Below are 25,184 nucleotides of genomic sequence, written 5' to 3'. Positions count from 1 at the left end.
ATCGCCGTGTCGCTCAGCAGCTCTGCCAGTGTGGTTGGTGTCCATGAGAGACTGAGGGATTCTGAGGAGCTTGCTTATGTTAAGAGGCCCATCAGAAGGGTTTTAACAGTCTCAGGTGCACCTTATGCTGTACATAAAATCCCTGTGTGTCCCTCAATTACCCTTCAAGTCTTCCATTCACCTCCCATACTTTCTCTTCTCCTCACTGACCTCTAAACACACTTCAGATGTGGGTCTTTGATCTGCTTATGTTGTTGAGCTGGCTGGTGTTGTGTAAGAAAAAACCTCACGAAAAGTCAGAGCTCTTTGATTTCAACAAAGCATGGTGCTGCCTGCTAGCAATTAATCAGAGCAGGGGGTTAACTGGGGGCTGTAATTGAAAACAGGCTAAGCTAAGTAGCCTGTCAGCCATACAAAGAACAGGGCGCATGAAACTTATGGTTCAAATGGTTAAGCTAACTTTAGGAGAAACAAGAGTGTGTGTGTGTGTGTGTGTGTGTGTGTGTGTGTGTGTGTGTGTGTGTGTGTGTGTGTGTGTGTGTGTGTGTGTGTGTGTGTGTGTGTGTGAAATGTCTGTTGTGCTGTTTTAGGGATTTTTGTTGCTTTCTGGGCCTCCAACAGAAGAGAGGTGTCCTGCAGCGATGAGGATGAAGGGAAGGAAATTCAAACTTAAGGCTGCCACAGCTGCTAACCCAACTCAGCTTCATAGGAAAATACTTCTCTGTATGATGTTGATTCCAGTAGATACACAGATGAAATCATCTTTGCTATACTGGGTTCAGCTCAGTGTCAGGCAGTGAAACCACCAAGGTTGAATAAGCTTAATGTCCTGCTTTAATAAGCTAATAAATCCAAGCTGATAGATTAATGAGAGCAGTTTGTTGTGCCGGCTTCCGTCCAAGTACCCCCAATTTAAAAACCTACTATTACAATATGAAGAGGCAACTAGTGTGGTCCTAAATGATTTATCGTGCTTTTACATAATGAAAGAACACATATCAGTGTGGGAGGAAGGACAATCTAAACGCAAGGGAATCATCAGATGTTTCATTATCATTTATATCATCCATCCATCCATTCATTCATCCTTTTCCACTTACCCTGTTCAGGGTTGCCGGGGGTGGGGGGCTGGAGCCTATCCCATCTGTCATAGGGCGAGAGGCAGGGTACACCCTGTGCAGGAGAGACATCACAGAGAGACAGAGACCCATTCACACCTATGGGCAATGTAGAGTGACCAGTTAACCTAACCTCAGTAACTCGTTGGACTGTGGGAGGAAACCAGAGAGAATCCAATCAAACACAGGGAGAACATGCAAACTGCACACAGAGGTGTGGAGGTGGATTTGAAGTGCTAACCACCTCGCCACTGTGCTGCCCTGATCCTACAGCATATATCTAAATGTTGAATTTGTGCTGGGATTCGTTCACAGAGACGTTTACAACAGTTGGGCGTTTGGTACTTTGTAATGTTTCGTCACTTGTACGCTCACAGTGGACTGTGCTTCCTGATGTGTTCTGTCTTCTGCAGGGCTGATGAGTGGGTGCTGAAGGGAATCTCAGGCTACATCTATGGTCTCTACCTGAAGAAGACCTTTGGAGTCAATGAGTATCGGCACTGGATCAAAGAGGTAGCTGCTTTAGTCCGAGCTCTTCATCGTCCTCATCGTCCTTCAGTAAACTTGTTAATTAAGTTGGTAATAGCAGTCCAGGTCCTGAGCACAGCACAGAGTATCAGTCCATAAAATTCCTAAACAGTTAATGCAGATTTTTAATAAAACCCCTTAAATTAAAGCTCAAAGTCAACACTTCAGTTGTTTGTGATGTGTACATAGTTAAACTCTGTCCAACAAATTATGGACCTAAGTATACTTTTGCAGAGCTTACTATTCAGAGGTCTGAATGTTAATGCTGTGTGTTTTCCCACAGGAGCTGGACAAGATTGTGGAATATGAGCTGAAAATGGGAGGGGTCCTGTTGCACCCCACCTTCAGCGGCGGGAAAGAGAAAGACAAGTAAGACGTTAAATTGTGATGAATCTAAGCAGTTGTTGTATTTAATTGTAATGCTCTGATTACACATTATAGGTCGTTGTTGGGTTTTAACTTGCTTTTCTCTTTAGTCCAACTCCCCACCTTCACTTCTCCATCAAACACCCCCACACCCTGTCCTGGGAGTATTACAAGATGTTCCAGTGTAAGGCCCACCTGGTGATGAGACTGATAGAGAACAGGATCAGTATGGAGTTCATGTTGCAGGTTAGACACAGCTGGGATCATTTTTTTGTGTGTGTGTCATTATTGTGACTTCAAACTGCTTCTTTGTTTCAGCCCATCTTTCTGTTGCACCTTTCTTTTAGGTCTTCAACAAGCTCCTGAGTCTGGCCAGTACGGCCTCATCTCAGAAGTATCAGAGTCACATGTGGAGCCAGATGCTTCTGTCCACTCACGCCTTCCTCAAATCCATCTCCAATGTCTCTGGCAAAGACATAGGCCCCCTCATCAAACAGTGGGTGTATCCTTTATCAGAATCAGAGCTTTGCAGGGATCATTGAGGACCTGATGCACCAACACTTTACACAGCTGGTAGCAACAGAACGTAAGGGGCAGGTATCTTTCAAAGTAAATTTCTAATAACTGCTTCAACTTTTGCTTTAAGTGATGGAAACATTAAAAGTGCACATTTCTAAATGTAGTAAAATCTGAGTTTACAAATGTGTCATGCATATAGCTCCCTCTGCAGCATCAGCAGACCTGTTGCTGAAATATTAGCTTTAAAGATGACAGAGGGACTTTGTCCACTGGCTCTGATTTCTCCAACTGTTTGGGGGGGTTTAGTCTTAACCTTTCACATCCAGAGACCAGAGTGGTGTGGTGAAATTCTTCGGCAGTTTCGCCTTCAACAGAAAGAGGAACGTGCTGGAACTGGAGATCCGTCAGGACTACATGTCCTCTGGAACTCAGAAATATGTGGTGAGTCTTACAGTGCAGCGGAAAATCCAGTCACGGATCTCTGTGAAGGATGTGAAGACAGCCAGTGTGTCACGTTAGACTAAATCCAGACTCGTTTTCTCGGCTCTCACCTCACAAGGATCGGAACTTTGTTCCGTTTGAATATTTCCCTGCAGGGTCCTATCAAGGTGACCGTACAAGAGCTGGATGGATCCTTCAATCACATGCTGCAGATAGAGGAGAACAGCCTCAAACATGACATTCCCTGCCACTCGAAGAGCAGAAGGTATCGCACACTGCTTCACTCTCTCCTGCTGGGCTCGACTGTCTGCTACAATAGGCACTGTGCCACGTTAGGCCATTATAGAGCGAGAAAATCATTCATTAGAGACATGACAGGCTACGTGTGTGTGTGATGTCATTCAGAAGGAGGTGGTGGCTAGCGATTCGCTGTTTCCTCCTGATATATCTCCTGTCTTTGTTTCTCTCCTCAGTGAAAGAGTGTTTAGTGTTAGTGTCAGAGTGTTTGACATACCGTCATTAATTGTTCTGTTGGTTCCTTTTTGCAGAAACAAGAAAAAAAAGATCCCTCTGATGAACGGAGAGGAGGTGGACATGGATTTATCTGCAATGGAGTAAGATGATGCTGCTGTCACTTGTTGCTCTCACCTGATATTTGACTAAGTCCGGTCTCCTGCCATGTTAATCCATATTTATTATGTAACATATACGGTATGCCTGTTCATTCCTCTGCAGTGCTGACTCTCCTCTCCTGTGGATCCGAATCGACCCTGACATGTCCATTCTGAGGAAGGTGGAGTTTGAGCAGGCTGACTTCATGTGGCAGTATCAGCTGCGCTATGAGAGGGATGTCGTTGCACAGGTGGGCTAACAGTAAGAGTGCAGGCCTCCACACAGGCATTACAGAGCAGTCCAGTTTGATGATTGATAGATGGTAGCTGAGATTAATAAATTGTTTGGAGTTCCTCCCTTATTGGCCCCCAGCCCACTAATGTTCTTTGTTTCCACGCTGCTGCATGTATGGAGACAGGATGCACCTGTGCAGCTTTTTTCAGGCTTTTTCGCTGCATCCAACAGGCGCTCAGTACCTGTTTTAGGTGCAGTGCCAAAGGATAAGCTGGATTCCTCAGTCTGAGGAAGAGACTGGGAATCATTCTTCATATGTAACAGACAGTGATCGCTTTTTTAATAACATAAAATGTAACAGATAAATACTTCTGGGTATTTATTAGTGAATTAAAAATGGGACCAGGATGCATATAATAAAAACCCACCCCAGTTTCTCCTTTCCCTGCTGTCACCGTCAGTGCACCTCACACACATGCGCCGCCTTTGCAGTGGAGCTAACAGCAGACGGATGAAATGAAAAACAGTCGAGTTCACAACAACATATTATGTTAGGCTAAAAGCACTGAGTGTTACACTAATGAGAGAGAGGGTCACTTAAAGAAAAGCTGCTAACTGCTGCTGTTTTTGTCCCTGCCTTCTTCAGGTTCCCTGCATATTGTTTCTATAGTTACTGTTTACAACTGTCTGATTCCTCTTGGAGAAATGTTGCTCTTTTTTTAGGCCACAGCCAGGAAAGGTGTCTTTTAGGAATTTGAAGGGTTTAGAAAATCTTTCTTTCAAATTTTGCTTTTATGGTTTTATTGAAATACGTTTTCAGCTATTTTATCTTTGCCATGATTTCTGCTCAGCTCCGCAACTAGAAAAACTGCAACATAGAATAGAATAGAATGCCTTTATTGTCATTATACAGGGTGTACAATGAGATTGGAGTTGGTTAAGTCACTGTTCATACAAATGCATTTTTAGCTCAGCTGTTTTGTTGGCGTTGGCGTTGGCGTTGGCGTTGGCGACGTCTGTTCCACAAAAACTTGAACGTTGTCCGTCGCTTGAGACCGATGTGACCTAGGATGTTCAAATTCACGCCATAGATGCACGTACCTGTTACAGTTCCAACACGGCTGAAGTGTGCTCTTGTTTAAGTACATGTTCATCTTTAAACAATGATCTCTCTGATAGGAGGAGGCCATCTCAGCACTTGAAAAATTCCCAACTCCTGCCTCCAGGCTGGCTCTGACCGACATCCTCGAGCAGGAACAGTGTTTCTACAAAGTTCGCATGCAGGCGTGCTTCTGTTTGGCCAAGGTATGTGTCACTGTGTGTTTGCATGTGATTCATTAACACCAAAGGGTAAATTGAAGCATCTGTGTTACAGCTTTTCCTGCAAAATAAACCACAATCTGTTCATTACAATATGAATTGTAAGCCACAACCATTGTGATGATGGCAAGTTGCTCCAAAGCATCCACCCGACTGGTCAAAGGGTTGCAGGTGCATCCCAATTGGTTTTCCCTCATCCGTCAAAATCCAGCTGGTGTGAGAATCATCCCAAGCGGCTTTTCCTGGAACCGCTCTACACCATCCTTCTCGGAGAATCTGTTAGTAATTGGTGCATGGAAATGAAGAAGAGCATTTCAAGAGGGAACATTTCAGATATGTAATTTATAAGCAGGTAGCAGGTTCCCATATGAGGAGGGAAAAGATGGGATTTCCTGCCTCTAAGCAATTATGAACAAAATGGAAAGTTTACACCAAAAGAGCCGTGATGTGCATCAAACGAGAGGATGTCCATAGAGCTTACTTACCTGAAACTGACCTCTGCTTCATCCTGTCAGTGGCCCTGAGGAAACCGTACCCCTTCACAGCATCTAAATCAGATGATGTACATTTTAGTGCTTTTGTGATTTCACCTGGAGTTTAAACCATCTAAAGATGTTCCTGATAGCCCTCAAACAGAAGGTCTTGTTAGGGTGAAACTTTACACCTCCCCATTTGTCATAAGTCCAGTCACAGAGTTGCTGATGTGCAGTATTGGTCTATTTCCCCCTTAGACAATGACAGCAAGAGTGTACAATATTCCACTTGATGATAGCACGATGAAGCTTCGGCCCATGAGTTCATCAACTGAGGGAACGTTTCAGTGCTTCATGAAGCTTGATCTCACCATCTCTCTATATACCCACTCCACTTTGTCCCATGGGTGGGCATAGGGCATCTGCCTGTAATGCTGTTAACATGGGAAAACAATGTGGTCATGCTGAGTTTGGCCGTACCTGTTACTGTTTTAAACGGCTCTGGAAATCATTCAGTTCAAATAAAGCTGATTGTTGGGAGCAGACTGGATGGTGGCATTTTGGTGCAGACGGATTATTTGATGAAAGAAAATAAACTGGTGAGAAACAAAGTTTTAGGAATGATGTTCTGGAGGGTCTGAATAAGGGATCCATGAAAGAATGAAGTAGTTTAAGTTTATGACTTCACAGTACGACTCAGCTTTTTTTATTTTATTGTGTTTACTTTTATTTAATCAAACACGCCAAAAACAGATGCTTTGCCTCCATTTCTTGTTCACTTAATATTTAAGTAAAATGAGCATTTTTACCTGAGCTTGAGTTCACACTACATTGTGAAAGTTCTGCAGTAGGACTGCAACATATCTTCCAAGCTAGAAAGGCCACCCACCGCTTAGGTTCCTGCTGCATTTCAGCTCATTTGACTGAATAATTCTGTTCTGTGGCTGCAGGAAACTCTCTATTCTCTGGATTTGGTCTATTCTAACTTTCACCCCAATGAATTACCACCTGAACCAATATTTTCACAACATGAGTGGAGGATGAAATGGCAGCACTTTGCTTCTATCATTAACTTGCTGTGTTTGGCCACACAACCCCCAACAGACTCCGTAATAATGGCCTTTAGTTTACACATAGAAGCTCCAACACACATTCTGCCACGCACACGCAGGCGTCCACGCTCACGCTGACCACAAAGTGAAGGATGGCAGGCTTGAATCCTCTGATGGATTTGGCTGCACTGTGATTGGTCAGGATGAGTTTTAGTTGCGTGTTGTTGGTAGAAAATGTGGAAAGGAAGAAGGAGTAGCCACACATAAAACTGACGAATGCACGCACACGTCAAAAACACTGACACGGAAAATGCAGGCGTGTTCGTGAATGCATCCACACATCCAACAACCCACGTCCGCCTTATTCAGCTAACCAAACGACAACATCCTGAACGAGTGACCTTTAGCCCCGTTTTACCACATTAACATAAATTCCCCAATATCCTGCTGGAGCTCAAAGTCCACAGGAGCCACTGATCTTCATACCTGTGGAAACCTCACGCGCTGCTCGTGTGTACATTTGCTGTTTGCTTTGTAGCTCAGCGCTCACCGCAAGAAGTACAACAGACAGAAAGAGTATTGTTACACTCATTAGAAAATTCTTCACGTGTCATTTGTGTGCCATGGAGGATTTCTCAAATGCCTCCTGCAGCTGTTATACTTCACCATGTAGTTTTCATTCCTTGGGCTCTCCTGCAATCTTGAATGTTTCTTTTTTCTCACTGATCACCTTCTACACACCATCTCCTGCAGGGTCAGAGGAGCACATCTTCAGACAGACACGAGGACAGATACAGAAAGTCATTCCTGCCATCAGCCAGCAGGTTTTATAACGAGTCTTTGACAAACCGACTCTGCAGAGTTTGCACACTTTCTCTTTTCGAGGGAATGTAAACAATAATTTAATCCACGAACATCTGCATATTACTCCTCACACTGTTGCTTATTTAGTTCAACTCGGTCTCTGTTCACCCCGATTTTTATTTTCTTTATCTTGATGTGTATTTATTGCACATCTGTACTGCTTTTACAAAGGGATTTCCACCTGCCCGCCTGCCTGCAGTAACTTGCTGTTTGTGTCCTTGTGCTCCTTTGTTACGGTGTGGTTCTTGCAGATAGCCAATGCCATGGTGAGCACGTGGCAGGGCCCGCCGGCTATGAAGTCCCTGTTCACCAGAATGTTCTGCTGCAAGAGCTGCCCCAACATCGTCAAGACCAACAACTTCATCAACTTCCAGAGCTACTTCCTGCAGAAGGTACAGCAAACACGTTCACATGAATCCTGATTCCTGCCACTAAACATAATATTTTATAGTAGATGTAACCTGTCGTAACAGCTTTTTAAAAAATGTTTCTCATGCCAGACGATGCCGGTTGCCATGGCGTTACTCCGAGATGTGCAGAACCTCTGTCCCAAAGACGTCCTCAACTTTATACTTGACCTGATCAAGTACAACGACAACAGGAAAAACAAAGTAAAGGCCTTCAGTGTAATTGTTCACTGTTGTGTTTATTGTTCGCAGATGTAAATGAAGCGTTAGCTGAATGTTATCTGGTGGAAGATAATTCTTTCTTCTGCATTTCATGACAAACTAAAAAAGAGAGGCACCGATATTTTGGTCAGTGTTGACTGATATTGATGCGTGCAGATAAAGATGGCTGATATTTATCTTTTGTGTCACGGTGATACTGCATTGGCTAAATATTCTGTGTAACAAGATTTTATAACAGGTCAGATTTTTTAAAATAAAAGTTTATCTGGAAAAAAGAAGGTGATAAAGAACAAAAAAGAAACAGGTAAGCTAGCTGGCTAGCAGCTACGTTTTATAACAGTAATGACTCAGAATTTCACTTTTGGTGCGTCCCTGCTAAGAAAAGGATTTAAGGACATGTGCCTGTTGCCAAATCCTTCTCCTTTTTCCCATCCTTCCACTCCTCCTCAGTTTTCAGATAACTACTACCGAGCAGATCTGATCGAAGCTCTGACCAACTCCCTGACCCCCGCCATCAGCATCAACAACGAGGTGCGCACAGTGGACAATTTAAACGCAGATGTCCGTCTCATCTTGGAGGAGATCACCCGATTCCTAAATATGGAGAAGTTGCTCCCGAGCTTCCGGAACACCATCACTGTCAGGTACCACGCTGAGCGTGTCATCCTGTGTGTGTTCATAGCTTTTCTCCTAACGAGCGTTTCGCACACCTTTGGTATTACAGCAGTCACACTCCTTTGCTCCACCCTTCCCTCTTCTCTCCAGCTGTCTGAAAGCGATCCGTCAGCTTCAGAAGAACGGCCACATTCCAAGTGACCCGTCACTCTTCAGGTCCTACGCTGAGTACGGACACTTTGTAGATGTTCGCAGTGCTGCACTGGAAGCTCTGGTGGACTACACTAGAGGTAGAAGGAATAAGACAAGTTTGCTAGCTGTTACTTATTCATTGACCGCTGCTCTTTGAGTGTGATTGCAGCAGATGGCTGCCCCACCCTGAGCCTGCTTCTCTCAGAAGTGTTTGTTCAGAGGGGATCATCTGATTGCTGTCGAGAAATGGAAAATAACATAATAAGTAGTGTAATTAAATACTTTGTCCAGGGAGTAATTAGATAATGTACTGCATTACTTTTTTTTAAAAACTCTCTGTGAGTAACAAACACATCCTGGGACAGCTGCTTCCAAAGCTTTGCGAGCTTCTCCTTGTGAAGGTGGAGCTCTGTGTTTGTTTATGGGAGTCCAGCTCATCACGTTAAACTCCAGTAAATGTAAACAATGAAGACTTGTCTTGAGTGATTGGTGAAAGAAACGGTGCTTTGCTGCAGCTTTTTGTTGTTGTTGTTGTTGATGATGTGGTTCATGTGTCATTTCTTTTGTCCCACAGTTGAGCGGAGTTCGGTAGAGCTGCAGTGGCTGCTCAGCATGGTTCAGGATGACCCAGTTCACTATGTGAGGTCAGTAACACTCTGTACACATCTTTGGAGCACTCTTGTTTTTGTAATGTCTTCTTGTGTGTTTTGAGGATTTTTCAGTTGTCCCACATCACGGTGCCACATAAAACATCTCAATTTTTGTCCGTGATGATGCAGAGACCACAGCCCCGTGTGGGCCGAACAAGTGTTTGTTTTTTTTAACACAGTCTCAGTAAAATGTTTGAAATATTTTTAAAGCACAACAGTTTATGCATTTGATCCATTTCAAATCTTTGAGTGTGCCACTCATTTGTCACTGTTATGGCCACATGTCTTAAGATCAGCACAGATTTTCTTGAGTCACCATGAAGGAGCAGCTGTGCCTGGTGTGACAGTAACAGAGATACTCTGCAGTGCTTAAAGTCAGGCTGCGTAAAACCTTTAAAAGTCCACTTAAAGGTCCCATATCATAAAAATGCCTTTTCTAGAGTTTTGGAGATTTTTATCAACTTTGTGGAATAAAATAAAGTTGTGAAAATTCTCTGCTGGAAACACTGCAGATAGGTAACCTGCAGGTGAGCTAAAATTTGCCTGTTGCCAAGCCCCCTTTGCTGCTCACTTTTTTCCAGGGTCAAGAGTTGTGAGCTGACACATCTATAGATCATGAGAGAAATGCATCTATAGAGGATTTTGTTTAGAGATATACATTTTTAATTAATGTTGGTCACAGTGGCTTTTTAAGCCTGCCATAAACTATTGCTTTTTTTCTATGTTCTTGACCCACAGACATAAGATCCTGGGTATGCTCTGTAAGAATCCACCATTCACCAAGACAGCAGACTCAGCTCTGTGTAATGAAGCTCTGGTCGACCAGCTGTGGAAGCTTATGAACTCTGGTGAGAAACACAGGCAACACAAAAATTCCTGATGGCCTCCTGCTGTACTCAGATCTGTCTAAATCCCCAGAATATGCTCCTAAATTTTAGGGTTTTGCTTCATGGCATTTTATTGAATCCACAAATCCATAAAATTTTGAATCATTTATGAATCTCATGTTTTGAGTGTAAAGTTTAGCTTTCATCATTTACTCCTGAATGTAGCATTTCAGGGTGGCCTTAAGGCAAAATTCAATAATCATTTGGACTCATGGATGAACTGATCACAGAACATTTTCATACAGACGTCTACTGAGATCAAATGGTCAAGTGATGACATCATAACGTCTCACTTTAAGTTCGGCTGAAACACTTCTCTGTCCATCATTTAACGCTGCGCCTCAGAAGCCAGGGCGCAGACTGAGCACACTGCACTTTGTCAGATCCTGAACTGTAACTCTAATCTTCAGTGGCCACTTTTAAACTGTGCCGATTGTACAGAACTTCTGTACTGCCTGGAGAAGCAAAGCGTTCCCATTTCTTGGCTACATCGTTCCTAAATGAAGTCTGCTGTTATGGCTACAACTCTGCTTCAGCTTTATTGGCTCAGTGTTTTTATAATCATTTTATGCTTTTTTTTAGTTTCATGTATTTATATTTGGGATCTGTGTAGAGTAGCTTCACGGTTCAGACTCACAGTTCAAACAGCCTTGGTGCAGTCCATCCATCCTTTGTCTGAAAGGTTCTGATTGGCTGCTCCTCACAAACAGAAGATTTAAAATGCGGGTGTGTGGAAAGAGATGTGCTCGTAGTCAGAGCTGTGTGCTTCAGATGACCATATTAGGAATAGCCACTCTCAGTGACATCATACAGATACAATGGTAGAACAAACTGTATGAAACTGAGTCTTTAGAGCAGTCTGAATCTGAGCAGTTGGCTTACAGCACGGGTGTCAAACTCAATGACAAGACGGGCCAAAATTGAAGACAGTCATAATTAATTAAAAAACATAATTAAAAAAAAACATTTTAATCAGCAATATGAATTTGAATGGCCAGGTTTACCTCCGATGTCAATCAGGTCCCTTGCCTCCTACCTGTTTGGAAAAATCCCTGTTTTCCACTTTTCATTTGGCCTTTTTTAGGGGTCGGGCTATCTTAAATGTCACTGTAAAAAGTGCTGAATGATGCTTTTATCTGCTGATCACTGATCAATGTGTCATTGGCAACATGGGAAAACATTTAGCCCACAGGTGTTGGACTGCGCAGCAGCTGTTACAGTGCATTGTAGGATTTATAGTATAGTATAAGCGCTGTTTACCTGCAGGTATTAATAATAGCTCAATGAAATTATCTCGCTGGCCGTATAAAATTATATGGCGGGCTGGATCTGGCCCGCGGGCCTTGAGTCTGACACGTGGCTTACAGGCATGTTTGATATGAGCGTCCACCGCAGGAACAGAACATACATGACAGAAAACAATGAAAAACACAGTCACTGTCTTCAGTACACAAAATTCAACAGACAACGATGTAAAATGCGAGCCGAGTCGTTGGAGTGGGCACATAAGTGAGTAATTCAAGTTTGAACACTGAACTCGATTCTGTTTTGTGACTTTCTCACATTGCTGTGAATCACTTTTCACTCTGGGGCTGCTCAGCCGTCTCTTCAGGTTTAGGGCAGTGTCCCTGATTAATGAGCTTTAAGTTTTGGTCTACTGCCGTTTGGCTTTTGTTCCTCAGGAACAAATTACAGCCTAGCTTTTCCTTCTGCTCGCACGATGTTGGTTTTACCCACGAATGAGCTGCTCCAACCACAAGCAGTACAAATTATACTGATGGTGAGGTCAGTTAATGCGCACTCAGTTGTTCTTGCAACTGCACCCACAGCTAAGGCACGCTGTGTTTACCAGAACCAAGAAAGCATTTTCTTCACAGCATGTTGCCTTTAATTTCCTCTGGGACAGAGTTCCAGTAAAGCCACTAGAGCTCAAAAGTTGCTTCTCTTTACAAGGAACCATGACCTGGGGTGGCTCTGGAGGTAGAGCAGGCCATCTACTAATCGATCCCTGGCTGCTCCAGACTGCATGCCAAAGTATCCTTGGATAAGATACTGAACCCCGAGTTGCTCGCGTTGTGTATGTTGAGTGTGATTGTGTGAATGTTAGGTAAATGGTAAATGGACTAGTTCTTATATAGCGCTTTTCTACTCAGTCAGAGCACTCAAAGCGCTTACACAACATGTTTACATTTACCCATGCACACCCATTCATACAAGCACTTCCATGATTAATTAAGCTAAGTGCTTAATTATCTAACATTCACACACATTCATACTCCGACAGTTGCGTCGGAGAGCAACTTGGGGTTAAGTATCTTGCCCAAGGATACATTGGCATGTAGCCTGGAGTAGCCAGGAATCGAGCCACTGACCTTCCGATCAGTAGGTGACCTGCTTTACCTACTGAGCTACAGCCAGGTAGAAAACGCTTGTAGGCTGGTAAGCTTCCCTTGAAAGACACGATTTCATTATGATGAGATTTTCACCGTAGCACTGAAGAACTAAAAAGTACCAGACCTCGCACAGCAGGAGGCGGGCTCATTTTCCCAGTTCCCTTCTCGTCTCACAGCACTGTGGTTTTACACTTGCACTGAGGAGACTTTTCACAACCTACAAATACTCTCTGAATGTTTTCAAAAACCACAGTAGTGTCAGAAAGTACTGAGACCTCTCCGTATTGTTTTGTTATGGATTTAATTAGAAATTCCCAGCATCACATTTGGCTCAGTTGCCGACATGAAGGCTGGAGCCGCCGGGGCCGACTTTAACCCGTACTCAGCGAGCAGCCAGGACAGACTTTGGTCAGAGGAATGAGCGTCAGTCCAGCAGTTTCCCCACTTTCAGAGATCAAAGGAAAGCAGTTTGCGACTCATGTGTGAAGACTTTATTTATGTCGTTGCTGCTTATTCTCAGTGTATGTTTATTACTGCATGTTGGCAAAAGGATGTGAAGCACTGCTTAAATGCATCCATCAACTCACTTATTTCTATCAAGCGTTTCAAGTGTAATCTATAATCATGTCATTATAGAATGACGTGAAACTGATGCCTTTCTTTCTTCAAAGCGTGATAAATAATTTCCCTCTTCCACATGTCTGACTGGACAGACTTGTGTCAGACTTCTAAACCAAGCCGCTGTTGCTCAACTCTCATATGCAGTGTGATCATTTACTGTAATCCTCTACAACAGATCCCCAATGAACTTAAAAGGAATCACAACAAAAGACATGTTTCTGCCTTAAATCACTGGCTTTTCAGACGGGTAATGCAGCACTTGTGTTCCTCAGTCAGCTGGTTCCCAGACTCTGATTTACACTGATCTGAAAAATGGAAACGAGGCGCTAAAGTGACGCAGCATCAAACTGCAGATTTTTGATGCTCTATTTTGACGTCTGCACTTTCTCCTGTCTTTAAATGCAGTCTTGGTTAATTCCCACTGCACATGAAGTTCAGTGAATGAAAACATTTTCCACTGGGATGGCAAACTGCAGTACAGATAGCTTAATCCATGTCTGGGAAACTGGCTTTAAATTTAGATTAATAGAACTGGCATTTCTTCCATTAAACCTAGGTTTAATAATCAGTAGCGACAAAGGAAAACATGCTTTTATATTTTCTTTTTTTATGCTAATGTGTTTTTATTGTTTTTTTTTTTCTAGATTAGTCAGTTATATTTTATGAACTAAAGGACAGGTTGTGGCTCTAACCTGTCACACATTTTTCTGGTGGGGTTTTGGCCCACCCTTCTTTGCAGCGTTCCTTTAATGCATGCAGATCTGCGGGCATTCGTTTATGCACAGCTCTCTTAAGGTCCCAGCACAGCATTTCAGTTGGCTTGAGTCTTACATTGACTGAGCCATTGAAACACCTTGGTTTCTTTCTTTTTCCACCATTCTGTTCTAGATTTGGTGGTGTGCTTGGGATCATTATCCTGTTGCATGACTGAATTTGGGCCAGGCCTTAGCTTGGTGTACAGAATGGTATACTGCGAAACAAGCTCAAATCATCAGCCCATCCTCCTCCATGCTTGATGGTTGAAATGAGGTGTTTGGTTTTCTTCAAACATGCTGCGTTATGGACAAACATCGCAACTGTGGACTCCTCCGGTGTCCAAAGGACGTTCTTTCAGAGGTCTTGTGGTTTGCTCAGATGCAACTTTGCCAACCTAAGCCATGCTGCCATGTTGTTTTTAGAGAGAAGAGGCTTTGTCCTGGCAAACCTGCCAAACAAGCCACATCAGTTCAGTCTTTTTCTAATTGTACTTTCATGAACTTCAACATTTAACATGCTAACTGAGGCCTGTAGAGTCTGAGATGTATTTATGGCATTGTGTTAACATACTGCTGAATGTTCCAGACCAGCAAACTGCCAACACTTGCTGATGATCAGTTACTCAAGTGTATTTGATCAGCAGCACCCGGCTGCTCCTTACCGTCTTAATTCCTGTGGAAGCAGGAAGGATGTACTTAGTTTTTCACAGGATTGAGTATGACTTTGTGTAGCTAGCTGTCGTTCTGTGGCTGTGTAGTTAGGTATTGTTAGCTGTCTTTATGTGTTTTAGGTGTATAGTTGCCATATTTTGGTGTCTTTAGAGTAGCTAGCTACAAATTTAAACCAACCACGGGTAACTGGATGTGATTGCAGCAGTTTCACTGGATGAGGTTGGGTCTTAAATGAAATGGTCTCCTGTTTATTGCCAGCTGGTATTTGAGTTGCAAGGTTGAGTTCTACATCTTGATGCTGTGCCTCTATAAACACACAAGGTTCTTCCTTCTTTGTGCCCTCAGGTTTCATTATTTCTTTCTCTTCCAGGGGGTCCTATCTCTCTGTCAGCCAGACAGGCCATAGCGCTTTAGTCTGCCAGTCAAAATACACACCACGCCAAAAGCCAAATACAAGGATATGTTCGCAGTTTCACATTCATGAAGACCATTGGGTTTTCATTGCAACATGTTATTTAATTTATTGTTTTACAAGATTTAAGCATGGACATAAATATTGATGATCATTATTTCCAGAAGTCTTCTGTTTGCTGGTCAGGGCAGTGTGAGTGGCTCCTATACACTGCTGCCAGTCTAAATCCGTGCTGCCTTTAAATACTGTGTTATGAAAGTGTGTTGGTCATTTTATAATCCCCTTATCCCCCCGTGTATTAAACATACACACACAGGATGATGTTACACTGACTGAAGGTCAGTGCTGTAAGAACACAAACTAAGAGGACTTTCTGCTGCTGTTAGTCTTTTTTTCAATCGGCTTTTAAAACCACAGTCCACCCCCTGGCCTTTGGATTGCTAGCTTCAGCAAAGTTTGGAGTTTAACTCATTCCAAATCACAACTACTCAAATGACTCGCATAATGACACATTCAGCTTTCCTGTCACTGAAAGCTTATTATCTGTATTTAGTAGTTTTAGGATTGTCTCTGTGGGGATGTCAAATAAAATGTGTGGTTGAGCAGCATGCAGCTCAGGATTAATTACTGACATGTAGTGCTTGAAAAAAGTGCTCCTAGATTTCTGAATGACTGCACTCAAAGGGTGAAATAGCCTGCACTGATAGAGAGTATCACAGCAGGCTTATAGGAGATAATAAAGTGTTTTTTAATAACCTTTACTCAGTCACTAAAATTTAGATGTGAAATACCTTATCTTTACAACCCCAAACCCTCCCTTCTACCTTGTCCTCTTCTTTTCTCAGGTACCTCCCATGACTGGCGGCTGCGCTGTGATGCTGTTAATCTCTACTACACATTGTTTGGTCTGACTCGGCCCTCGTGCCTTCCACTGCCAGAACTGGGCCTGGTACTCAACTTGAAGGAGAAAAAAGCAGTACTTAATCCCACCATCAAGCCCGAGCCGGGGGTCGGTGCTGTTATGGACACGCCCGCCAGCATAGGCATCCATGGTGTGGGCATGAGCTATGCAACAGTAAGTGGTGGAGAATCATTTAATTGTCAAGATTGTCAAATTGTGTTGTTTTGCAAAGCAAAAATCTGTCCATCCTTTTTCTTAATTGCTTATCCAGTTCAGGGTCTCAGGGGGACTTGAGTCCCAGACGCACGGTAGACCCCAGACAAGTTGCTAGACTAACAGAGAGACAGACAGCCACAGTCACACCTGCGACTAATTTAGAATCACCAATTAACCTGCATGTCTTTGGACTGTGGGAGGAAGCCGGAGTACCCGGTGAGAACCGAACAAAGAAAACATGCAAACCTAGGACTCTGCTTGTGAGGTTACAACCACCACACCACTATGCCACCTAATAACAAGAAGTAAAGACTTGTCTAAGTATCTCACCTTGCATGTGTAAATGTAGACATGGTCAAGACGACCCGCTGAAGTTTATCAGTTTGAGTATTTTAGAAACTTCTACTGGCATTTTGCCATCTGAAAAAGAGAAAATATCCAGTGAGCAGCGCTGCTCTGGCTAAAAATGTCGTGATGATGCCAGAGGTCAGAGTAGAATGGCAAGACTTGAATAACCACTCATCACAACCGAACAGGAAGGTGAGGCTACGTTTTACATGGGCTCACCAAAATTGGACAATAGAAGATTGTCTGGTTTAAGGAATCTTGATTTCTTCTGTGACGTTCAGATGTTAGGGTCAGAATTATACGGGGGGAAAAAAACATGAAAAAGCATCCATCCATTTCTCCATGTATCAGTAGTTCAGGCTGCTGGTGGTGGTGTAATGTGTGGGGAATATTTTCCTGTCACACTTTCTGCCCTGTTAGTACCAACTGAGCATCATTTAAACACCACAGTCTACCTAACCATGTCCATCCCTTTATGACCACAGTGTAGCATCTTCTGATTCCTTCCAGCTGCATAACACACTATATCACAGAACTCAAACCATCTCAAACTGGTTTCTTGAACATGACAGTGACTCAGTCCACAGTCACCAGAGCTCAATCCAATAGAGCATCTTTGGGCTGTGGTGGAACAAAAGTTTCACATCATGGATCGCCAGCTGACAAATCTGCAACTGTGATGCTGTCATGTTAAAATAGACCAAAATCTCTAAAGAATGTCTGCAGCACCTTTATGAATCTATGCCACAAAAAATTAAGTCAGTTCTGAAGGCAAAAGTGGGTCCAACTACGTACTAGCAAGGTGGACCTAATAAACCATCCCCTGAAGCATGGCTTCCAGATAGATGATCTCCAGTTTGTACCAAAGATCAACCTGGAGAACTTAACATGAATTTAGACTTGAATGTATTTTGGCGGTTTAACTTGAAGGACCCACAGTGTGTCGAAGAACAATACAAATTAGTGTAACAAGTTATTGTGTCAGGTTTCACTGGTTTTTAATCCAAGTGGTGATGTAAGCAGCAAATTTCTTGGTGGCCATTTCTTTTCCTTCAGTTGTTTTTGATTTACTAATGCCACACTGAAACATTCACACTGTACACACTTGGAAGCTGCCTCATAAAAGCTGTATTATTTTTGGTTGGACACTATGTAATTATGGGTACTACAGGATAAACCTGCCAGCAGTATTTGGCTGGACCCCATCCTCACTACATCAGTAGAATCACCAATAAGAACAGCATTCTGCTTGTTTTTCTCATGATAAAATCTCTGTTGATTAAACCGCTTCGTTACATATTAACTGCAGTGCACACTGAGAAGTCTACAAGTTCTTAAAATTTTGATTGAAATCATGTAAAGTATTTCATTATTTTGCTTAAAATTGAATGACCTGGATTTTCTTGAACCTTCCCAACCTTTAAGACTTTGGTCCATTTAGCTCTTTCCTCTTCACTGCCGTTACATACAGTTTCCTCTGATTCCCCCTAACACATTTATCCCACACCTTAATATGACCTGCAAATCTTACATTATATGGCAAAACTAATATGTTAATATTTTTAAATAAAAGGCTCACACTGTAAAAACCCCCAAACTGTTATCAATAACACCTCTGCAGTTTCTGAAACCTGAATATTATTTATATATAATATATTTGGAATATTTGTACCCTACCTCTTGCCCTATGACAGCTGGGATAGGCTCCAGCCCCCCCGCGACCCTGAACAGGATGAGCGGAAGCGAATGGATGGATGGATATTTGGAATACATTGTTTTTCCAAAGACATGTTCAGTGTTAAAGGGTTAAGTAAACTGGAGTCAGTAATCTGTTGCTCACATTTGCATGCTTCAGGCAACTCGGAATCATGTACATGCTAGCATCAGCTAAACCAGTTAAGCTTAAGGTCCAGGGATGGTATTTCTTAGGTGCAAAACATGGAGTTTTGCAGACACATCTTTACTTGTTGTAGTTGTGTGGCAGTGGCGAAAATATGTGTAACAGTCAAAAATGTGTGGCACTCCACGAGCACCTGGCAGCACAAATGAACCAGCTGCTAAGATACACCCAGAATAGCTGATTGAAGGCTGGACAGGACTGATCCCCAAGGACATCCAACTACTGGCCAATAACCTGCCTTAGTACAACATGGAAACTCCTGTCAGGCATCATAGTGGCTAAGATGAAAAAACCATGACTCAATGCATCAGCGGAGCACAGAAAGGAATTGGCAGAGATACCAGAGAAAAACACCAGTTACTGGTAGATAAAGCAGTCACTCAAGATAGAGCAGTTACTCGAGACTGTAAGACCTGATTGACCAACCTGGGCACTGCCTGAATTGACTACAAGAAAGCCTATGACTCGATGCCTCACCCATGGATTCTGGAATGGCAAGAAGTGTACAAAATCAACAGGACCCTAAGAGCCTTCATCAGGAACTCCATGGGTATGTGGAGACCAATACTAGAGGCAGGATTCACCAAGGAGATGCTCTGTCCCCACTGCTCTTCTGCATAGGCCTCAACCCCCTCAGCTGGATCAGATCAGACTGGCCAAGAATTCCGACTATGGAATAGAGCAAACATCAGCCATCTCCTCTAAATGGATGAGTGAACGAGACATCAATTTACGGATCCACACTACTAGAATCTACAGTAATGATATCCGAATGTCATTTGGACTGGAGAAGTGTAGTCATATGGTAACAAAGAGAGGGAAGGTTGTTAGAACTGAGGGGATTGCACTACCAGAAGGCAACATTGCAGACATTGAAGACAGCTACAAGTACCTTGGAATCCCACAGGCAAATGGGAACCATGAAGAGGCTGCTAGAAAAGCTGCTGCCTCCAAATACCTGCAGAGAGTAAGGAAAATCCTGCCAGCCGTCAGATACCTGCTGGGATAATAAGCTGGCCAAAGGAGGAGATTGAAGCCACTGACACCAAGACAATAAAGCTCCTTACCATGCATGGAGGGTTTCACCACAAATCCAGCACCCTGAGACTGTACACTAAGCGGAAGGAAGGTGGCCGAGGAGTAGTGAGTGTCAGAACCACTGTCCTAGATGAAACAATGAAGATCAATGAATACATCAGGAAGATGGCACAAAGGATCATGTGTTTAGTGAGTACCTCAGGCAGGAGAAACTCGAGAAAGAAGAGCAAATCCAGGAATCATCATGGAAGGACATACGTCTGCACAGCATGTACCACCAGCAGATCAAAGAAGTGGCTGATCTTGAAAATCTTACCAATGGCTGGACAAAGCTGGACTGAAAGACAGCACAGAGGCACTAATCATGGCAGCACAGGAACAAGCTCTGAGTACAAGATTGATAGAGGCTGGGGTCAACCACACCAGGCAAGACCCCAGGCGCAGGCTGTGCAGAGATGCCCTTGAGACAATCCAACACATAGCAACAGGGTGCAAGATGCTAGCAGGCAGGACATACATGGAGCACCATAACCAAGTGGCTGGTATAGTAGACAGGAACATCTGTGCCGAGTATGACCTGGAAATCTTGAGGTCAAAATGGGATATGCCCCCATGGGTGGTCGAGAATGACCGAGCTAAAATCCTGTGGGATTTCCAGATACAGACAAACTAGTGATAGCTAACCAACCGGACATCGTAGTGGTGGACAAGCAGAGAAAGAAAGCTGTAGTTATAGATGTAGCAATACAAAGCAACAGTAACATAAAGAAGGGAGACGAGAAGCTCGATAAATACCAAGGGCTCAGAGAAGAGCTGGAGAGAATGTGGAAGGTGAAGCTAACAGTGGTTCGTGTGGTAATTGGAACAGTCGGGGCAGTGACCCCCAAACTGGGTGAATGGCTCCAGCAGATTTCAGGAACAACATCCGAGATCTCTGTCCAGAAGAGCGCAGTCCTGGGAACAGCTAAGATACTGTGCAGGACCTTCAAGCTCCCAGGCCTCTGGTAGAGGACCCGAGCTTGGAGGGCACACACCTATCAAATTGGTCACTTCCTCAACACAGTCGCCATATTGCTCATGGTTTGCTGAACCTTCTGATGCATTCGGTGTAAATGAAGAAAGAGGTCTGTGCATGATTAAAAATAATAATAACTGTATTTGTGATATGTGATAGTTTTCACACCAAAATGTTTGTCTTAATTTCATACACATTATAATAGCTCCCTAATAAACATATTATATTTCTGTAGCTGCTTTTTGTAATATCCAGCTGTAAAAACTGGCAAAAATGTTAGAACTGACAATATTACTTCATCATTTAAAAGACTTCAAATGCAGATGAGTCACTGAGCCTCATCTTCTCAGTGCTGCACTCCATGAATGTCTCTTTATCCTTTGGGCGGGTGCAGAAGAGAGGCAGAGATCATTCAGTCCACAGGCTGAGAGGCAACTGTGTCATTTTTTTAAGTTCCATTATGATCTGTTTCTCATGTATTAATTGTAATAAAAAAGCATTTAGGACTTGAAAAATTCTGTATGTTTAAAAGTTATTTATAGTTATTTATCTCATGCAAAATTTCTCCCCCCTTGTCTTCTTTTTCTTCTTAAACATGGTTCCAGATTTCAGAGGACGGGCTACTGCTGCACATTCTGATGTCTTTGTTTGTCTGACAGGTGGATGAAGAGCCCGATCCTGTTTCATTGGGTGTGTGTGGCGTAGGCCAGCCCCCTCTGGGCCTGAAGAGGAAGTCTGACACCCCACTGGGATCTCCTCCAGAGCCAGGACAGGTACTGCAGCAACAGGATGATGATGGAAGAGGACGCTACAAGATCAGAGTAAGATGCTGATGTCACATTTATCAGCTGCCCAGAATCACTGGTCTGTGGTTCTGAGTTTTATTCCAGCTTATACTCGAGGGACTAATGAAAGTTCAAATGATGTGTTAAGAAACATCTCTTCTTTATAGTGGCTCACACAAATAATGAAAACTGCCTTCATTAAAAAATAAATGATTTTCATTCATTAACTGTTTCTAATTACGCTCTGCTCTGTTGTAGTTCAACATGATGGAAGATGAAGATATTGACATGGAAACTGTTCATGATAGTCAGGCCTTTATTCACCATCACCTCAATCTGTTGGAGAGACCTTCAACACCTGGTAAACACACACACACACACACACTGGCTGTAGCTCAGTAGGTAGAGCAGGTCACCTACTGATCGGAACGTCAGCGGTTCGAATCCTGGCTACTCCGGGCTACATGCCAATGTATCCTTGGGCAAGATACTTAACCCCAAGTTGCTCTCCGACCGTTCTGTCGGAGTATGAATGTGAGTGAATGTTAGTTAATTAAAAGCACTTAGCTTCATAAAAATGGAAGTGCTTGTATGAATGGGAGTGCATGGGTGAATGCAAACAGGTTGTATAAGCGCTTTGAGTGCTCATACTGAGTAGAAAAGCGCTATATAAGAACTAGTCCATTTACCATTTACACACACACACCACTTTAGAGGATGTTGCATTCATATTACAGTCATGTCATTGCTTACTGATACTTTAGATTAATTTAAACACATCTAATAATGATGGGTGAAGAACCTTAACCTAAACCTAACAGGGACGTCAGAAGGAAAGGTGCTGTGCGATTGGCCGGGCCTCAGTGACTCAGTGGTTGTGGCGGTGCCCTAATTTGCTGTTGGAGTGGAGTTCGATCTCTAAAATGCTGTTAGACGATTCATCTATATCCACTTACAGCCATATTTAACATGAATCTCTCTGGAGTTGAGCTTACAATAACAAAGTGTATCACAGTGAGTCAGCGGTGTGACTCCTCTGGTAAATCCTGAAACCCTGAAAGCCCTTTGAGACCGTATTAAAACCAGACTGGAACTTCTTGTGCTTCTGCTGGTTTGTTCAGATGTCTTTTTTGTTTTACTGTGTTTCACATGTTTTGAAACAAATGGAAAATTGGTATTAGTATTAACACCCACAGCTGTTACGTGAACTGCAGTCAGTTTTCTGTACCATGTGTAAGCAAGTATCGGGCAGCAGTTGTGCAACTGGAACTGGGAGAGCAGTGTACTTACTGTATACCTGAGTCGTACCAAAGCCACATACATGTTGCATAGTGTTAGGAACTGGCTTAGACTAAAGGGAGGCCACACAACACTTTCAATAACTAGTTTATTTGTTTTTGAGTTTGCTAATAACCATAACAGCTATATGAGGAGTGTGGTGAGCGTGTGGATCCAAGTAAGTGGCAAACAAAACCCACATATCAAGCCCTTTAAAGCAGCAGTTAAACAGGTGCTGACACATGTGTGGCCCGTTGGGACCCCAAACCAGGAGGGAACAGTCAGAGTGGGAGGGGTCATCACCATAACTACACTAACAGCTGATTACAAATCCCAGTGCTTTAGAAAACAAATGCTGGTTATACAACGTTGCTTTGTGCCACCCGATTTACTGATGATCAATATTGTGTGACATTAAATACAAGTTAGCATCATGGGTCACATTAGCTGGTGGAAACTGAGAGTCGAGGACTGCAGCATTTTATAAATCATGGTGCAATTCATTCATTAAAAAGTGTTTATTAATGTTATTACTATATTATTATTAAAGCTACCTAATGCAAGCAATAAGCTAAGAAGATTAGAAGATGCAGAATACATGTTAATGAGTAAACTTGCTGTATAGAGATGAAGAAGCATAAACATATTCTCATTCATTTGTTCTTATCCAGGAGGGGCTCTAATACACCTGGCCTTACCTTTGCCAACTTTACCACTCTTCATTCTCTTTTTAGGCAAAGAGCCGTCATCAGTGGAACAGTCTTTGCTGTCCATGCCTGCCACACCTGTGCCATCCTTCCCCAAGGAGACCACTTCCTCATCCTCTAAGCATGGAGGTGACCACAGCCACCATCACCACCACCACCACCATGAACATAAGAAGAAGAAGAAGAAGCACAAGCATAAACACAAGCACAAACACAAACATGAAAGCAAAGACAAGGAGAAGGACAGAGATAGGGACAACTCGCACACCTACAGCAACAGCCCGGCCAGCGGCAGGTCCCTGCGCTCACCCTCTCTGTCCGACTGAACATCCAGAGGCAGGCCCGCTTTCCAACCTTAGCGGGTCCCACCTAACTGGACTCAAACACGCCTCAATAATATTATCAGGCAGGACACGGCTGTTGAAGTGTGATCCTCAGAGAAATGAACACTGAACTCCTCAGCACCAACACGCTGACTCGAGCGGGGAAACTTCCACTGAGGCTGCAGTGTCATTAAGGGAAACCTTTCCAGAGACGTCCCTGTGTCCTCTCACCACACACACACACACACACACACACACACACACACACACACACAGAGCCTGTAGGTGCTTGTGGACCTTTAATCGCTGCTTCCAGGCTGTGTGAGGCATGCAACCACACACACCTCTCTCCACAAACAGCCAACCAACCATGTAAGTTTTTCTGTGTATGAGCAGGTTGGAAATTCCCTTTACGCTGTTGTAATGAAATGAAAGTTCGACTCTCTCTTCTGTAAGTTATCTGCCAAAACCTCTGAAATGTAAATGGACTGCAGCACATGTGGAAATGTAAAGTATACTAACTAAAAGAAGAACTTTTAATTTTCTACACTGATGTTTCAACAACTGCTTTTTTAAAAAGAAATAAATACTTGTTGGCTTCGTTCTTCTTGCGTGTACTCGTCTCATAATTAAATCTGCTGCTGTTCAAACCTCCTAAACTTTGTCCCATCCATATCTAGATATCTGTCAGCCAGTCTTTCCACCACATTTTCAGTATTTTGACCCTCAGGAAAGCTGACCTCTGTGGATCCTGCATGTGCAGTCGGAGAAATAATTATTTAATCCTTTGCTGAAATTGTAAGTTTGCTCACTTCTAAAGAAATGAGCAGTCTTTAATTTTTATGGTAGTTTCATTTTAGTGGAGTGAGACAGAATATCAACCAAAAATCTAGAAAAAACATAAAAGTTATAAATTTGGATGTAATTGAGTGAACTAAACATTTGATCCCCTACAGCCCAGCCAGAATTGTGCCTCCTACAGAGGCTGTGTTTCCATGTGGCACACTAATTTGGGGCTGTTTTTCCTGCTATGGGTACAAGACAACTTCACCACATTGAGGGGCCAATGGATGGGGCAGTGTACCCTAAAATGTTGGACAGGAATCTCCTTCCCTCAGCCAGAACGCTGAAGATTGGAGCATGGATGGGTCTTCCAGCATGGCAGTGACCCAAAACATACCACAAGGCAACAAAGGAGTGGTCTAAAGAAGCACATTAAGGTCATGGAGTGGCCTCGCCAGTCTCCAGACCTCAATCCTGTAAAAAATCTGCAGCGAGAGCTGAAGCTTCGAGTTTCCAAGCAGCAGCCAAGAAGTTTAA

At 43.1% G+C, this 25,184-nt stretch overlaps 1 protein-coding gene across 1 annotated transcript in view; it reads left to right on the top strand.

The window, feature by feature from the left end:
- The window catches only part of taf2 (TAF2 RNA polymerase II, TATA box binding protein (TBP)-associated factor), a 33,742-nt gene extending 9,512 nt beyond the window's left edge, over nucleotides 1-24,230 (top strand). The window contains exons 9-27 of the mRNA XM_030750662.1: nucleotides 1,532-1,631; nucleotides 1,930-2,015; nucleotides 2,123-2,258; nucleotides 2,360-2,514; nucleotides 2,858-2,972; nucleotides 3,128-3,237; nucleotides 3,521-3,586; nucleotides 3,708-3,834; nucleotides 4,998-5,123; nucleotides 7,779-7,919; nucleotides 8,028-8,138; nucleotides 8,607-8,800; nucleotides 8,922-9,061; nucleotides 9,538-9,607; nucleotides 10,352-10,461; nucleotides 16,199-16,428; nucleotides 21,431-21,592; nucleotides 21,815-21,917; nucleotides 23,569-24,230. Coding sequence (XP_030606522.1) covers nucleotides 1,532-1,631; nucleotides 1,930-2,015; nucleotides 2,123-2,258; nucleotides 2,360-2,514; nucleotides 2,858-2,972; nucleotides 3,128-3,237; nucleotides 3,521-3,586; nucleotides 3,708-3,834; nucleotides 4,998-5,123; nucleotides 7,779-7,919; nucleotides 8,028-8,138; nucleotides 8,607-8,800; nucleotides 8,922-9,061; nucleotides 9,538-9,607; nucleotides 10,352-10,461; nucleotides 16,199-16,428; nucleotides 21,431-21,592; nucleotides 21,815-21,917; nucleotides 23,569-23,867 — 2,581 coding nt within the window. The 3' untranslated portion in view covers nucleotides 23,868-24,230. The remainder of the gene's footprint in view (nucleotides 1-1,531; nucleotides 1,632-1,929; nucleotides 2,016-2,122; nucleotides 2,259-2,359; nucleotides 2,515-2,857; nucleotides 2,973-3,127; nucleotides 3,238-3,520; nucleotides 3,587-3,707; nucleotides 3,835-4,997; nucleotides 5,124-7,778; nucleotides 7,920-8,027; nucleotides 8,139-8,606; nucleotides 8,801-8,921; nucleotides 9,062-9,537; nucleotides 9,608-10,351; nucleotides 10,462-16,198; nucleotides 16,429-21,430; nucleotides 21,593-21,814; nucleotides 21,918-23,568) is intronic.
- Nucleotides 24,231-25,184: the final 954 nt, after the last annotated feature.

The sequence above is a fragment of the Archocentrus centrarchus genome, chromosome 16 (assembly GCF_007364275.1).
Source record: "Archocentrus centrarchus isolate MPI-CPG fArcCen1 chromosome 16, fArcCen1, whole genome shotgun sequence".
In the NCBI taxonomy this organism is placed as follows: Eukaryota; Metazoa; Chordata; class Actinopteri; order Cichliformes; family Cichlidae; genus Archocentrus; species Archocentrus centrarchus.
This window is presented reverse-complemented; position numbering and strand designations above follow the sequence as displayed.